Source organism: Rhipicephalus sanguineus, chromosome 1, assembly GCF_013339695.2.
Source record: "Rhipicephalus sanguineus isolate Rsan-2018 chromosome 1, BIME_Rsan_1.4, whole genome shotgun sequence".
NCBI classification, from domain to species: domain Eukaryota; kingdom Metazoa; phylum Arthropoda; class Arachnida; order Ixodida; family Ixodidae; genus Rhipicephalus; species Rhipicephalus sanguineus.
Genome location: NC_051176.1, coordinates 101,620,646 through 101,638,336, shown reverse-complemented (window position 1 = coordinate 101,638,336; position 17,691 = coordinate 101,620,646). Strand labels below are relative to the sequence as shown.

Below are 17,691 nucleotides of genomic sequence, written 5' to 3'. Positions count from 1 at the left end.
CACCCTCCTTCCGGAAATTAAACTTCTCGCCAAGCCCCTGCTGTCAATAAATCAGCTTTCCCGAACTCGGTGCTTCGGAATTAGCTGAATACTATTATAAAAAAATCAGTTAATGAAAGTGATAAGGGATACATTTATAGAGTACAACAGGTCATGTCAAAAATACGCCTAATTCGCGTGTTTAATTGAAATGTTTGCGGGTTACTTCAGTATTTACAATTACACACCAACCTCTGAAGATTTTCAGGAAAATTGAGGCATTTCGATCCTGGCTTTCATGAATTCCTCATTAATGATTCTTTAGAAAACCAGCGAAAAAAGACGCACACACGAAGGAAGGAATCACAACACCACGCTAGACTTACAACTGACATATACGTGAAAACCACAATGGCCTGAAACAACCAAAACAGCCAACACATGCACCATGCTCTCAGCAAAGTACAAAGAAAAAAAGACAAAACACCATATTTGCCCTAACCTAATCTTTGCATCTGTTGTCGCGGGTTTTCTGAAGTTTAGTATGAAGAACTGACCCAGCAAGCAGCACTTCTACAGCACATTCGTTCATTGTTTTGTGTTTTGTCTGGCAGCCTTTTATTCCGCCTGATCATGCTGAGCCCAACATTTCCGCGGTCATTTGTTTGTCCTATTGCCGCTGCACAGCCCGGCACAAAACATGTCCGCATTGAGGACGCGTAACACGCGTAACATCTTTTGCTGCGTATTACAAAATCCGGAATCTCTGTTCGTCAATGCAACGCAGTGAAGCATCTGATCTGGCGCGCCGATACGGTAGGAGCCATAGCAGCGGCCGCACCGGCGCACCTCGCTGAAGCCTGACGCGACTACAGCTCCACTCGCCGCCTCCGCTCGCGGCGGAGCCGCGCAACAGAGCCGAGTTTTCAAACTGAAGTAGTTCTAGAAACGTTGCTGTAAAGGACATTTTTTACGGCAGTCAAGTTATATTCTTATTTTTTCCCTCTTTTTTTTTCGTCAGCTAAGGACTTCCTTTGTTAGTCTTTTGCCATATTGTTATACACTTTCGACATTGGTTTGTAGTTTAATTTCCTTAATCGCTGATGTTGTGTTTGAGGTTGTTTTTGATATATAGGATATTGGTACAGTTGGCCGAACTTGTGGCCAATATTATCGACACGGCATAAATTGCTGTGGAAGTGGCGGGCTTGGTGACGCGAGAAATTTAGGGAGTGTGGCGCCAAATCCAGTGGTAGCGATTCCTCCATACATGCGGAAATAATGGTTGAGTTGTGGCGTAATATGGCGGACACAACACAGCGGACAGCGGGACAGTGCATCGGCTTCTCCGTGTTTCAGGTTCAGTTTATAGCATGCGGTGGCAAAAGTGCACATTTAGGTCGAGACAGCCCGTGCAGTTCTTCAGTGAAGGCAACCAAAGTTGTGTTGGCCGGTGAGAATGATGAAATGACGACCGTACAAGTATGAGTGCAATTCTGGTACCGCTCGCATAATAGCAATGTTTATGTGGGCGAAAGCCTACATAGATGCTTCATCAAACGCGAAAATTGACCGTCGGTGTTAGCACGAGTGATGCAGAGAATCATCACGTGATGACGTCACCATATGGCGTAATCATGACGACACATCTCTGCAAAATTTGTGACGTCATCATGGCGTCACTATGACGTCACATACCGTGACGTCACATGATGATGTCATCACATAACATTGTCGCTTGGTCGAAGGTGGGCCGATCGCGGAAGCAGTGCGAAACCAGTTCAGGTGCAGAAAGCGTTCGGAGGGGGGCGGGGGAGGATTAACACATCGACTGAGAAGAAAAAGAAGATGGCTTTCGCTCAAACGAGTTACCTGGTAAGCTGGACTAGTTGGTATGGATGCACAGTAATGAACAGCGCGAGTAAAAAAGATAGACAAAAGGAAGAACAACACGGGACGAGCGCTGTCAACTAAAAAAAAAATTATGGCGCAAAACCTTGCCTAAATAACATTAGCCGCACACCACCTGCACATGAGGGTCCGGTTAGAAAGAAAAACAAGTTACAAATTCAACTAAGCGATAGCTAACTTCATAAGCATATAGATAATCGAGCTCTTTGTCAAGCAAGGCAATCGAGGCCTGAGCGACGCATGTATCGGACAGAGCGCTGATCTGGGTAGCTTCCACGATTTCCCGCCGCGTTTGCTCGTCGTGACGGTACAAAATGGTGGCGTTGCCACACAAAGGAACACATCCACAATCACGACAGTGGAGTGACAAGTGCGAGCTAGCTTAGCTTTTCAGGGAATTATTGTGCTCACGCCCTGAACAATTATTTAGAAGACGAGTACATATGACCAGGGGCTTAAGGCGGGACGAATTACGTTGCATGTAATTATATATCTGATAAGCGTATTCTTCACTAATCTGCCGTTCCGATGAAGAGTCACTGTACGAGCGGCATCTTAATATATGTGTATTTCAGGCTCCATTCTTGCTTCACAAATCTGACCGTTATGTAGTAATATTGATGGAAAGTTTGAGTATAGAATGCCTATATTGTGCAGGGCGTTTCAGCTAACTCGATGCCGGCTTAAAAACTCCACGTGGAGTTCTTTGTTAAACTCGAAAGAAATGCAAAGAACTCGTTCGCTTGTCTCCGAGATGTAGCGCCGCAGTGGCTGCCGCCTAGTTTTAAGCTGTACAGTGACAGAAAAAGTGGAAGTTTGGGTTTTCTTGGGTACAGCGCCGAAGAAACAGATAAGCACGACACACCAAACGCAAATAATAAGCGGTACATTTGGGACGACTTGCCGTTCTTCCAGACCATATTCTGCTGCGACGCGCCTTTTTTCAAAAATAGTCACGTGAACTTCCGGCCTGACGCAACAGGGCTGACGGAGTTATCTCAAATTAAGTGCGTTTTTCGCGATTTTTTTTTTAAATGGGCATGCCGTAAATTGTCAAGTCCTACAACTATTCCATATAACCCCTTCAGACACGCATTATGATGCACTGTCTGCAAATAAAATGTTTGAGGCCCGTGTACTTAGGTTTAGGTGCACGTTAAAGAGCCCCAGGTGGTCGAAATTTCCGGAGCCCTCCACTACGGCGTCTCTCATAATCATATCGTGGTTTTGGGACGTTAAACCCCAGATACTACTGCTACTACTACTACTGTCTGCAAATGCGTCAAATTCGCATGGCATGATTCGAAGGTACTCAGTATTACATTCCAAGAAAGAAAACGAAGGAATGTGTTGTTTTGTGTGAGTTTCAGTAACTTATGTTAAGTAACGTGTAACTAATTATCTCATTATTCTGCCCTCATTCAGATTCAATACTTGCATAAAAAGAATCAACTATTAGGCCCGAAAAACATGCACACCTTTTTTTGGTTGTATTCATTTCAAGCGGACAAAAAAATACTCTTGAGGTTGGTCCTGGAACGCGGCCCGTCGAACGATCGTCTAACATGGTAGTGTCTCCAGCAAAGTGATCCTCTGCAGCAATATGCCAGACAATGAAGTTAAATGACCGCTAGTTCATAGTGCAATAGCGCAAAAAACACAGGGACACATGCAAGAGAGACGATACAGGCGCTAACTTTCAACTGACGTTTATTTTTTCAGAAACACACATATATACATACAAACAAAGAATTGGTCATGCGCAGTGACTCTGAAAAAATAAACGTCAGTTGAAAGTTAGCGCCTGTATCGTCTCTCTTGCATGTGTCCCTGTGTTTTTTGCGCTATTGCACTATGAATTCATACCAACTAGCTCGGCTTTCCGTACGACCGCTAGTTGTCCAATCAGGAAGCGTGTACGGGGTCCTCACTGCCATAGCGTTTTTATAAAAAATCTGTATTGTCTAAAAAATACCCGTACGTATATAGCGTATGTTATCTTCATTATCTGCTGGTTTTCGTTAAGGTTGTGTCCTTTCCTTCTTCCATATATATATATATATAATATATATATATATATATATATATATATATATATATATATATATATATATATATACACCAAGATGCAACCAAGTCGGCAATGTTCACTTTCTTGAACAATTCAAACTTTTCTTAACTATGAGCTCATGTCAGTACTTCAAGGGATACTGACACGAAAATTATCAGTTTTTTTATCTTTTTTTGCGTCAAATGAAAAGACAAGCCTTCGAGAGCCTGTACTGGTATGCGTGAGTGAACCCAGAAAAAGCAACTAAAGTATGTTTTTAAAAGCTACTTTCTGTTTCTACTGTACTCTGACGTCACAACATGGTATGAGCTTCTAGTTACGTGCTCGCGCAAGCTATCGTGACATTTCGACGGCCGCTGTCTTCCTGGCTGCGTTGGTTACACTCTACGTTGGTGACGAACAAGCGGCCATTTTAAATGCTTTGGTGCCTGACGTCACCACAACTAGCCCTACTGGTGCGTGAAGTCATCAGAATTGACACTGTATATAGCCTGACGTCACGCTAGCGTTGATGTCAGTAGGTGCGCCACGCGAAAATAAAATATCAGCATTTACTGAGCTTTGCACTTGCGCAGACCCGTCTCTGTGTATAGGAGATTTGCATGACACAGTAAACTCACCTTCTAAAATTCGTGTCAGTACCCCATTAACATTACTTAACTGCTGCCGTGGTGACGCAGTGGGTGCTCGGCTGCTGACCCGAAACACACTGGTTCGATCCCGGCCACGGGGGTCGCATTTCGATGGAGGCGAAATTATAGAGGCCTGTGTACTGTGCGATGTCAGTGCACGTTAAAGAACCCCTGGTGGTTGATATTATCCGGAGCCCTCTACTACGATGTGCCGCATAAGTTTTAACGCGTAAAACCCGAGAAATTATTAACAAATAATTATTCTCCAAGTTTTATAGCATTGGATCAAACGTAATATCTTCACTAGGGAAGATGTAGAGGCTATCGAGAAATATCCAAATAACTTCTTTCCGTGATGATAGCTTCCTTGGTTTAAATTTTTCAGGGCTGCAATTGAGGGAGTGCGGAAGATACGAAAAAACACCACGTGACTAGGAACGTAAACGCAACGACATCAGTGCTAAGCTGTATAACTTCTGAATCTATCATCCTGTGTTCAAAGGAATACTTTAACTATTTATAGTTAATTATTTTAAATTAGTTTGCCAAGTTCATTTTGTCTCATAAGGACAGTGAACAATACCGAGTAAGTTGCATTCTCGTGGACTACACGTGGATTTTTGAAGACTTGGCACCAGTGTGTCGGAAAGGAACGAAAACCAGAAAACGAGAAACGAAAAAGAAACGATATTTTTGACCGGAACGAAAACGTAACCGAAACGTTATCTATTATTTCGTTCCGGAGTGAAAACGAAATATTTTTTATCGTTTTTCGGTTCACGGGAAAGCTCGGCATTCCGGAACAACCGAGGTCATGCGACGTGAGTAATAAAGCATATCTCAGGGGACAGTATTAGGCAGGGATTCCAAGGTAAAGATGTGTTAAAATTTTTTGAAAAACGAAAAGAGTGACAACCAGTGACGTCTGTACTAACGCAAGTGGACTTTCGTGCGCCTGTCAAACAGGCCAGCGTGGAGAGGTCATTCTCGGCGCTGAAGTGTTTTTTATCAGAACAGTGGTCTCGCATATCCGAGGTACACTCGATGACAGCTGCTTTTGAGATCATGCTCCCTCCCTTGACACAAAGCATTGAGCCTGCTCAGAAAATTCGTAATTCACTTTTGAGAAAATTGAATACCATACATTAGAAGGGTACTGGTTTGTGCTAGTTCGTAGGAATTCGTATTACAGTTACTGGCGCTCCTCTTAAAAACGTGGGAAGAACGTGTTTTACCCCTGTCCCATGCCCTTAAAGGGGTATTCAGACGGGGGAGGAATGCTCGGGGAAGACGGGGGGATTGCGTATCACGTGACCGCGACGTCACGGATTAGCGAGTGGGCGTGACCCCCCCGCGCCTCCTCGGAGGAGACGGGGACGTTTTCCCCGAATGGACAAACGATCCCCCTGCGGTGGGGGATGTGGCGGAATTTCGGGCTCTTGTTTGGCCACATTGTTGCACTTGCTCCTGCAGAGAGCGGCAGTGGGTGTCCAGTCTGCAGCTGGGTGGTCGTCTGCAGCTCGTCAAACGGGTGGTGCAAGCCACCAGAGTAGTCTAGTAACACTGGTCTCCCCCTCCGTTTGCCTCGTCCGTGTGAGTGGGGGGCATTTGTGGAGACTTCTCCTCGCGAGTTGACGTCACTAGGCTCCGCCTTTACCCCCCGAGCATTTCTCCCCCGTCTGAATACCCCTTAAGGGGTGGTGCCATCAAATTTCGAGGCTATAACAAGCCTGTTGTGGGTTTCCTCTGTATGCAAGGACACTCCACACGAAGGGTCGGACACAGCAAACGTTTAGAATATATTTTAATTCACTTCCAAAGTGTACCTAAATGCCCATTCTCCCGATCGAAGCCCATCGCTAGCGCGCCAACTCTGACGTAGATGTATATGAAAGGCAACGAAAGTTGTAGTGACGTCACACCAGATCTGCTGTAGTGACGTGAGTGACCTCCGGACCTCCGCCACCTTCGCAACGTACGTACCGGCTGTAGTGAGCTAGAATATATTCTAGTTCACTATAGTACCGGCAAAGCATCGGTTGCTACATCACTCGCCGAGTTTCGATCGCTTCCTGGTTAAGTGCGTCACAGCCTTGTGTGGTCACGTGACCAAGCCTCCTACACTTCTACGTCACTGCCCAACCTCGGCGCCCAGAAACCGAAACCGAAAGTTGTCCACATCAAAAGGCGATATTAAATTATTTAGAGAGAATACATGAATCTTGGTGCGTGCATCATGCTTCCTGGAACTATAGAAAACGCTTACAGCAAAGAACGCGCAAGCCACAAATATGGTGGCACCACCCCTTTAAAGGGCCCTGCAACACTTTTCAGCATGATCAGAAAACGCTGCGGACTGGTAGTCGAGAACACGTGAGCCTAGCATTATAGCGCAGCACGCGGCCTCGAATTTACAATTAATTCTCAAAGTCAGCGAAAAATCGCTCGCTCGATCTTCTCTCTACAAATGATTCCATATACTCATATGATAGCGCCATAAACCCAAATTCACGGCCATTGGCTGATTTCAGTATCGTGGACTGCATAGTTCCTGCTCCCGCCGCAGGATGCCGCCACGCGCCCGCGAGCTCGCTCGCGATCTCACTGAAGGTTAGCCACGCATGCAAAGAAAAAAAAAGAGAAAAAAGCGCTGAAGGCCATGACGCGCGCGTGACGTAATTTCTTTCCTCCGTGCCATCCCTCCCTGCTTAGCTGCCAGTGCGTTCGTCGGAACGCGAGAAGAGAGAGAGAGAGCAATTACAGCGTGTGACAAACCTCTGTAACTCAACAAGGTGTGGGTTCGAGCTAGTTGGTACTCCATGCTCTACTACTTCTTGCGCGAAAAAAAAATCCTTAGACAAAGGACGAAACAGATACGGACAGGCACAAGCATCCACTAAATATATTATCAAGGCGAGGCATATACATATACGTGTGACAGAACTCTAGCTCCGCTCGTACTTGACGGATTCTGAAAAAACTTGTGGCGGTTAATTCGTGAGGCAGTGAACTTATTTGGTGAAGCCCATTCGATGCTTACTTGGAAAAAGTGTTGCAGGGCCCTTTTATGAGGAGCGCAAGTAGTTGTACCACAAATCATATGTTTTATTGCGATATGTTTTATTGCGACACTCTCGACGGGTTTTGCCATCGCCGTTGCTGTCGCCGTCTTATTCCGTATAATGTCCACATCGATAACATCCCCCCCGCACATCATATGTTCTACCAGCGGCTAAAGGCGTGCGACCAAGGACGATGAACGCGGCTGAAGCGGAGATCAAACGAGCCGACCCGTCTCCGTCGCTCGGAGGGCGCATGCGACAACATCATCCCGCGTGCGAGACCTGCCGTCGAATGCTGCTCAAGCAGAGAGGAAACGTCCCGCCCGTCTTGAGGGAGCATGAAAAAACGCGGGGAGAGGGGGGTGTTCGAGCAGCAACTGTGAACTTTGAACAAAAGGGCGCGGTCGCGATCGCTGGCGCGCACGCTATCTCGGCAGGCATCAGCGGACGGCTCGTATCTTCTTCGTGCTGCGCTCTCGACGCGAAAAGACTTTGCGAAATCGGCTTCTCTTCCTGGAGCGGCCTTGTTCTCTTACACCCGCATTTTATAGAGTTACGCGAGGCTCGACCTAAAAGTGTTAGCTGCCAGCCTTATACTTCGTATAACATTACAATTTGTTGCTATCGCATTCATTGCTTCGCCCTTGCGGGGAAACTGTGTTTATCCTTACTTTAACTTCAAAATTTTCAATAGAAATTATAGAAATAGCTCGTAACGCTTACATGTAACCGTTACGAGCCGTTACGGAACATTTTTTTTTCGTTCCGGAACAGAAACGGAACCGAACTTTTTGCAGTGGAACGAAACTAAAACCGAAACGAAAAACATTTCGTTCCGACACCCTGCTTGGCACACGTTAGTTGAAATACCCTGTGTACGCGGAATTACTGTGACCACTGTGAAAAAATAAACTATACACCAGACGTTATTTTGACATTCCTGAGAACGATACTAATACTAATTTCTGGGGTTTTACGCGCCAAAACCATGATAGGTTTAAGAGGCACGCCGTGTAGTGGGGGACTCCTGATTTATTTTGCCCACTCGAGGTATAAGTACGCGAGCGTTCATTCATTTCGCCCCCATCGTAATGTGGCCGCCGTCGCCACAAATCGAACCGACGTCGTCGAGCTTAGCAGCGGGTTACCTTCTTTCATGAACTACATACGGTGGGTGCGACAGAGAAAAACGTGCTCTGAAGAGCATGCGTAACAGCACTCTGATGACGCATGAGAACCTTTTTTTTCTTCGCCCACTTATTCAAAAATATTAACATATAGCAGTAGCTAGGTCCAAGAAAGGCGTTCTTTAAAACTTCGGCACGGATGATACAGCGCCTGCTGTTGCGCACGTGTTTAATTCAGGCAGGTATATGCTACAGTGATTTCGATAATCGCAGCGACATTCTTACACACATGCACTCTTTGCCGGTTTCTAGCTGACATTTTATTTTGATATTTTGCTTGCGAAAGGAAAGCTGTGCGATGTAGATTTTTCTGAGAAAGCTAAAAATAAAAATGAACTCTTTGAGAAACGCTCGATCTTCTGATCAACTTCTTGCAATCTCTGCATAGTCTGATTAATACCTCCAGTTACCCGGACTTGCAGCAGTATACTCGCGATTACACTCTCACTGCTGATACATGTAGGTGCTTTATTGTTAACAGAACTAAAGGATTACTTGAAGAGGTGTAAATTACTTGCGAAAGGAAAAAAATAACGACAATTAACAAATTATGAGAACTTCCCTAATGATGTGTGTGTGTGTGTGTGTGAGTCACACGCACGCACGCACGCACGCACGCACACACACACACACACACACACACACACACACACGCGCGCGCGCGCGCGCGCTCGCACACAGATAGGCGTATCGGGTGTACCACCAGGCCGATGGAGCACGGGCTTCTAATGACGACATGAAGGGCCCGGAGTCGCCGAGATAATGCAACTAAACAGCAGCGTATAGTTTAGAGTTGTCACAGTGCCCCTTTACTATGTATGCAAGTTGAGTAAATTCGTATTCCACACTTCGCTCCAAATAATGCCCCGCGCAATAAAAGACGCAAACAGTGACTCTCCACCTGAAGTATTGGTCAGAGGAGACGTAATGCATAGCCTATTGTTGTAGGCGACGAGAGGAAAAAAAACCCATAAAAATGTAAAACAAACGAGGGAAAAGATGAAACATAATTATGAAAATAAGGCCACGTCAGCAAGAACAACAGCGCTAAGAAAGACGAGGACCAAGAAAGACACGTGTTGAGTCTTTCTTGGTCTTCGTCTTTTTTTTAGCGCTGTTGTTCTTGCATAATGAATTCCCACAAATTAGCCCAAGTATCTCTTCTAGTCGAGTCGAGTCGAGTCGAAAAAACTTTATTGCAAGGGAATTCAGGACCTCCCAGGCCCCCTGGGTCCCCGCGCGACCCCACATCACACAGGCAGTCTTCTTATATTTCCTATACAATCAAAACAGGGTAATGTTAACATTCTTTGCGTCTTCTGGGAAGGAGTTTCGATATCCGCTACGCCTGACGCACTTCGCTAAAATATGTGCATGCTTTCTTATTTTTGTACATACTTCTCGTTCGTTGAGCCAGCATTTTCTCGCTTTGTATTTCTTTCGTTGTAATTCGAACAATAGCCGCGTACATTATCACGCTTTCTTGCCAATAAATCTTGCAACTGAGAGTCAGAACCCACCAACGTGTCCATTTCTATGCATGCGCTTACATAGCTGTCGATGCAACTTTCTTCCTTCCTTAAAAAAGAAAACAAAGAAAAAAAAAGTTATGCGTGTACATAAGGAACACCTTGCATTTCACGCTCCGAATTGCATAGCAATAAAAAAAAGACTTGCGTTTTACTCCCATATGTAAGAACATTTTACACTGAGAGGGGGGGGGGGGGGTGTAATGACACCCTAGCAGATGAAATGCGACCGCAACAGCGCCCTCTGTAAGGACCTTTTTCTTTTGCGATGGTTAACGGGGCTGCACATCCCAAACTCAGGTTATGAGTGAGCCGTAGTGGATTGCTTCGGATAATTTAGGCCACCTGGGCTTCTTTAACGTGCACGGACGCCGCACAGTACATGGGCCTGTAGCATTTCGCCTCCACCGAAACGTGGCCACCGCGGCCGGGTAAAATTTGTGGAGGGGCGAGCATGTAGGGAAGGGTGTTTCAGCTCCACTAACGTGAAACCTGTGGAGGGGCGAAGCATGCAGTGTGCGCCGGTGTTTCCCACAGCGAAATCACTGCTAATGGGCAATGAGAGACAGAAGAAAGATTAGACACAGAGACCCGCAGACCGCTTTTAGTTAGAAGAATTTATTGTTCTTGTATTGAATCTGGTATTGTTTATTGTTTAGAATATTTATTGTTCAACTACACAAAAGAGAAATCTCCCAGTGGCACTACATTGCAGGTCGAGATCCAGTGCCTATATATACGGGGTGGCCGGTGAACGGTTGTGCAGCGCGAGCAGTCGGTTTTTTCAAGTAACTCGCTAGCAGACGCTGCCTGCGTCGGCGTTGTCTCTCGCAGGCGAGGGCGCGTTCTCGTTCCTCGCGAGCTGGTAGTTCAGCGTTCATCGCAGAAAGAGCGTTTCCATAGTCAACGCGCGCCGTTCGCTCTCTCTCGCCACACGGCGAGCGCCAAGGCGGTGGCGCCCTCTCTTGCGCTCAAACGGCGATGCAAGCAAGCAAATGGGTCGCGACGATGCACGTGGCGACAGCAGACGACGATGCACCGCCGAGAAGCCGAGACCCTAAGGTGCTTCGCCCCTAATAAATAAAATCAAATAAATTTCTTGGCGAGGCTGGGTATGAACCCGGGCCCTCAAGGTCCGAAGGCAACTGTCATATTCACTGGGCTATACACCCGCGCTTGCAGAACATGAATTTACGGGAAGCATACGAATGCGTTGTACCGACGATGGTAACACAGTCGATAAGCAATGGACTCTTCATTTAATTATTTTCTCAAAAATTAAGATAAGGGCATACGCCTAGCGTACTTTTGGTAAAGAATGCCGGGAACGCTATTCGAACTTTCTTTAGAGACTTACATTAAATGTAGCAAACCAAGGCAAGGCACGTGGGCCCGTGAGAGGGAGTGCACACTTGACAAGATTCCAGCTACGACGGCGGCTGATCAAGTGGCGCAAAGTGTTCGCTGAGGCGCTATTGCATGACCCGCAGGTCACGTTATCTTGCTTTGACTAATGAGGTAAAAGCGCGCGTAATTCAAATGTGGCGGCATATTTACGACACCACGTGACCTCGCTAGCCAATCACATAGACTCGCGCGCTTACGGCTTCGCTGCCCGACGGTTTTTACTGCGTGGAGCTAGCAGAGTTTTAATTTTTTTTTTACATTACGGATCTCGGCACTTATTAACTCCTATAGCTCCGGGAGGCGAAACTCCACCTACGAAATTTTTTCGAATGAAAAAAAGAAAAAAAAAAAGAACAAAAGAACGCTTCTGGTTCTGAAGCTAGTGAAGACGGCGACGAAATGAAGGCAAATCTTGGTGGGTGTATATGATTGACGCTTTAATTTCATTAACAAGTTATTCTTCTTCAATCGCCCACCGTGCGCATCCGCAATGTAGAAGGGTGAAGCAGAAGAAGAATATTGTATATCGGCGTGCAGGCGCGGGCTATACTAAACACGGGCATCCGGCTGAGGTTGCCCCTGTATCACTCCCCACAGACAGTGTGCACAGACGGAGTTGCCGCATGGACACCACCTGCCGGTACACACATGCACGGCACCCTGAGCCGCCTTCTGAAGTACGAGACGTCGGATGAGCACCTACTCGCTAGATGGCCATATACGCAGCAGCAAGTTGTAAAGGGGCTTTACCCAAGATGAAGCCAAGCTGGCACGCTTGCAGCCGCCACGTTACATGACACGAGTAGACTGATGTTTTCCCTACCAATCCCAACGCGACGACAGCACGAATGCGACCAATGTGGTCGTACTCGTTTGGCGGAGTTTATATTGCATTGCTTCAGATGTCGGCCCATTTTTGCGACGCCACTGCTTTTCGCGTGTCCATGTGTAACGTTGCACCGCGCAGCGATCTATAGGCCTCTTCAATTTGGCTGCACTTTCTGAACCAGTTCTCGAGAGTGACGTGTATATTGCTGCACGAGTACACGTAATATCACCATCAAGGGTTCGATACCGGCCGCGGCGGTCCCATTTGGAAGGATGCGAAATGCTGGAGGCCCGTGCACCGTGCGAGGTCAGTGCACGTTAAAGAAGACAAGATGGTCGAAATTTCCGGAGCCCTCCACTACGGCGTGGAAATTATTATTATAAAAGCTCAGTGTTCCAAGCGAACTGAAGTCTGTGTCAAGTCCTCAAGCGTTGATTCGTGATTATATTTAAACACAGCTAATTTTTTCACAGCTAAAATGCAAAAGAAATACATCGCATGTAATATGTTCGATTCTCCACACTTTCTTCGTCATATCTACATATATACTTTCTGTACATATACAATTTAGAGGCAAACTGAGTTTTCATGCGATTGTGCTAATTCAAGCGCACCCTAAAAAATTTGTTAAAACGACGCCTTCTGAGACAGGGTGTTCAGTTCCCGAATCCCCAGGATTATTTCTCGACAAGGATAAATTGTCTCGCTCAGCAGCAGAAAGCGTTATCGTTGCCTGCTGCCGTAGCCGAAGTTAAATCTTGTTTTCTTCTTAAAGCACACCATGTTGCAACGCTTGCATGGCATAACTGTTGCTCAACACTGTTGTTGGCGTATCGGCGCACGCAGCACCTGCACAAGCTTTCGCTCACTTGGCCTAGCGTTGGAAGATACAATGACATGTTTGCCGTACTGACACTGCACATTTCACGAAGCTTTGACCAAAGCCCTATGCAATACCCCTTTCCGCTATTTAATACCCCTAATTCGGGGGCCTTTAGGGGTATTATGAAATAATAATTAAAAAAAAGCTGGGGAGCCTATGGATGGATGGATGGATGCGAAACTTTATTGTAAGTCCTGAATCGCAAGGAAAATCAAGATTCTTTGCCACGCGTTTAATGTAATCTTAAATTCAAGTATTCAAGTTGTCACGAAGCATGTCCACTGAAACTCGTTATGCAGAAATGTTTGGCCTACTGAGCCAAGCAGCAAAGTTTATGCATGAGTCATGCGTGGGGCCCACGCATTGTACATTACATGCATCAAAAGCAGGAGGCTCCCTGTATACATATGAACCGCGGTTACGCCACAAAAGACGGCGCTACAATTGCGTCTTTCGTCTTGCTTGTGGCCTTGTTCTCTTCCCAGTAAAACCCTGAGCGACAAACAACGTAATTTCTTTTTAAAGCGCGCATTCACGCCAGAACGTTAGGAAAAGCTGTCGCATTACTTTTCGCCGCGTGTAACAGGGCCGTACGTTCAGTCGAGCTGGTCACCCGACCTGCTGAACTATATAGTAATATAGGGTAGAGCACGCAAGCTAGCTCTACAGTCTTACTGCTACTGCAAATTACACCGTGACTAAGTAAATTAGGTAAGGAGGCATGGTTTTATACTTTTTTATACTTTAAGATGTCTCTGTTTTTCTTACCTTTTGATATCTGGTCTTACTTTCCTTGGGGCCAATTTCGCAATGAGGCTCGTTCGCTATAGAGCTGTTTGCCGTTGGCTGTCTGCCTTCGCTAAATAGTTGTCCCAAACCTGCATTGTCTGACACGTCATCGCAGAAACAAATCTATTTTTTTTTTGTTTTTGATTATTTTTCGAACTTCATCCGAGCTAAATTTTGTCTCTAGCGCAAGTCCAACGCGAGCCAATGGCTGTATTCACGAAACAGCTGTCATATAAAACAGCGTTTTCTGATAGGCCGGTGCTTGATCGTCCGCCACTCATGATAGCGGCCGACATGAAAACTAGTTTATCGCTGTACCGGGGACGACACTTAGATAAAAAAAAACAACGAGAAGGTATTCTGAATGCAAGTTTCATATTACTGCGATATAAATTAAATTGATAGCACTGTCTCTGGCCATTATGGCAGAGTTCGCTAGTGGAGAAGTGAAATATAACTTCCCGTCCCAGTGTGAGCGTCCGTGTGTTATGATAATACATTGTTGCGTTATCTTTTCTCTAAGGCAATCACGGAGTGGCACTAACTGGAAGCACCAGTAACTTTTTTTTCTATTTTTTTTTGTAACTCTTACGAAAGCTCCACAAAGCACGACTGGTAGCTCGTGTGAAAATAAGGCACCCAGCTTGCTAATCATTCAAAATATACAACACTGCGAAGAGTGGTAGAGTGTGCTGTAGAGTATCAAGCATTCGCCCTAGCATATACAGTGGAATTTCGCTCACAAGTTTCTCACGGGAACCGGAAAATAAAACGCATTATGCAAAAATCGTATTAACCAAAGGGGTTAAAAAAGGAGGAAAATATGCATACTCCGGCAGCAACTCACTTTTATTGAGCCACATTGCAGTAGCTAGCCAATTTACTCTGCAGTTTCTTCCTTTCAACGTCTAGGAGCAAATTCTTCTGAAGAAGTATTCTTCTGAATTCCTCTGAAATTCTGCGCCTGGTGCATCATTGTCATCATTCGACGCAACATCCGCGCCTGGCAGCGACATTTTCGCCACAATACCGACACTGCTGCGGCCTCAGCGGCTCTGCAACGTGCAGATCGTGGCTTGTTGGAATGCGGTTTGCAGGAATGCGGTTTGCAAGAATATTGCAGGGTTTCTGAATATATCGGTCAAGATCAATTTTCACGGTCGTATTATCTAATTTTGGGCAAAAATATGACCGTATTAAGCGCATAAAAATGCATTATTTCCAAGGGACGTTGGCCGGGAACAAAAAGATAAACGTATTAGGCCGAAACACGTATTATGCAGAATCGTATCGACGAGATTCCACTGCAATGGGTTACACAGTAGAGCGAATATACTGTAGGTAACGCATATAATGCCTGTATAGCAAGAAGCAAACGAAAACTTTGCATCACTGAATATAGGTGAACAGTCTCATTATCACTCCGATGTCTGCCGACGTGCACATGCAACCATTTCTCCTCCCACTACTGTAGACCAGACGACCGTTGAGACAACGCCGATTGGCGTTGTCGTGGACCTTCGCTGTCACTCTCGATCAGCTTTACCGGATGGAAACAATACAGAGGCCCCCGATAATGCGGCACACGTCCGCCCAGAAACACCCCTGCGCTAGTCAGCTGATTGCTTTAGGCATTTATGCATCGCCGCTGCAGCAACTTTGACATCTGTAGGCCACCAGCGGCTTCTTCCTATTGGAGGGTGGGGGTGCCCCACACCTCGACTCGACCTCCACACCCCTATACGATAAAGCACGTACACTCCTTCCGAAACACCATTCCTTATCGCTCAGATCTGATTACGAGTGCGAAACTTGAAGCCGCCGACCCTTGTCAGCTGGCTGCTTCGAGTTCACTGCCGCCCACGACCGCCCTGCTTTCATCGAGGCCTGATTACGAGCACAGCAGCGGGCACCTCCGAACGCGTGTTGCACCGAAATCGCTGCTGTTTCTTTATTTGTCCTTCTTTTGTGTACTTCGGCAGGGACGACGGCTGCAGGCGGCTGTTGTGAGCGTAGGCAGGCGATAAATACCCTTGAGGGTGTTCACTTCCTTCGACGCCTAGAATCAAGGGTCCACCATGAAGCTAACGCAAGTCATCGCTGTGGCAGCAGCCGTCTTCTTGAGAGCTTCCGTGTCCTCGGCGCCTGCCAAGGGACACACGGATCAGAAGTGTGGATACGAGGTGAGTGGATGCAATTCACTGTACGTCTATAGCGTAACGGAGACGTAGTTCAGTCTTGGACTGACCTGACCACCAAGTACGAACCAAGACAAGGAAACAAGAGAATTGAATAAAGAAACGACGTCGTCTTGAATGGTGGAGTAACGTTCAAGACAATGTTCTGGAGCGTTTGCCATATTTGGCGTGCTGCGCTCTCACAGGCGTGAAATATACCAAGACGTTTGTCGCAATAATAATAATATCTGGGGTTTAACGTCCCAAAACCACGATATGATTATGAGAGACGCCGTAGCGGAGGGCTCCGGAAATTTCGACCACCTGGGGTTCTTTAACGTGCACCTAAATCTAAGTACACGGGCCTCAAACATTTCCGCCTCCATCGAAAACGCAGCCGCCGCGGCCGGGATTCGATCCCGCGACCTTCGGGTCAGCAGTCGAGCGCCATAACCACTAGACCACCGTGGCGGGGCGACGTTTGTCGCAGGTACTGACGTCCTATGAAGGGCCCTCAATGGGATCATATATAACAGCTGCAAATTATTGAAAAATATTGTTTCACGACATGAAATATATACGCTTGCCTCGACTAAAGTGCGTCTTTATGCATGATGAACGTAGTTGCTGAAGGTGTTCGCGCGTTGTTAGTCATTGTAACGGAATAATTTGAACTAAAAATGTGCTCCGGCATTATCTTTGTATGCCATTTCTCAGCTGTACGCAGCTCTATGTCGTTGGTTTTTTTGCCGTCTTTTTGACAGCAAATTTTTGACGGCATCCACCAGGTGGACCAGTGAATACCCAAACAGAAACGATATGCCAGGCTTGGGGGCGCTGCAACTGCAGTAGCAGGGATACCGGACCTGATAGAGTGCGCTTGCAAGGATGCAAAGAAGAGTGGAAAGCAGGCGGGAAGAAAAAAATGCACCAGACATGTCTGCTCTGCTAGAGCGTTTGCGGAGTGTTGTCAGCACTTGCAACTTTGTTTAGGATGTCAGCAATCAGATAACGCGCGCCGTCGGAGGTGAAAGCGATGCCTCGCGTACGCGATAAGCTGTCGCAGGAACTCCCTTGCACGTGCTGATGAGTGATCTCCAAGAAGCACGCAGGGCCCGGTGTGTCCGTTATCTTTCCGCGTTGTGTGTTCAGCGATGCAGTTTAGCTCGTTCGCTCAAAACCCCGTCTTGTTTTCGTTTTTTTTCCTCTTTGCGATTTTGTTTAGTGAGATGTGC

The 17,691-nt window shown here is 46.4% G+C and overlaps 1 protein-coding gene across 1 annotated transcript in view; it reads right to left on the bottom strand.

Annotated features, from left to right (window-relative positions):
• Nucleotides 1-16,477: 16,477 nt before the first annotated feature.
• Nucleotides 16,478-17,691, bottom strand: part of LOC119377143 (lysosomal alpha-mannosidase) — a 23,138-nt gene continuing 21,924 nt past the window's right edge. Inside the window, exon 7 of the mRNA XM_037646761.2 lies at nucleotides 16,478-16,527. Coding sequence (XP_037502689.2) covers nucleotides 16,478-16,527 — 50 coding nt within the window. The remainder of the gene's footprint in view (nucleotides 16,528-17,691) is intronic.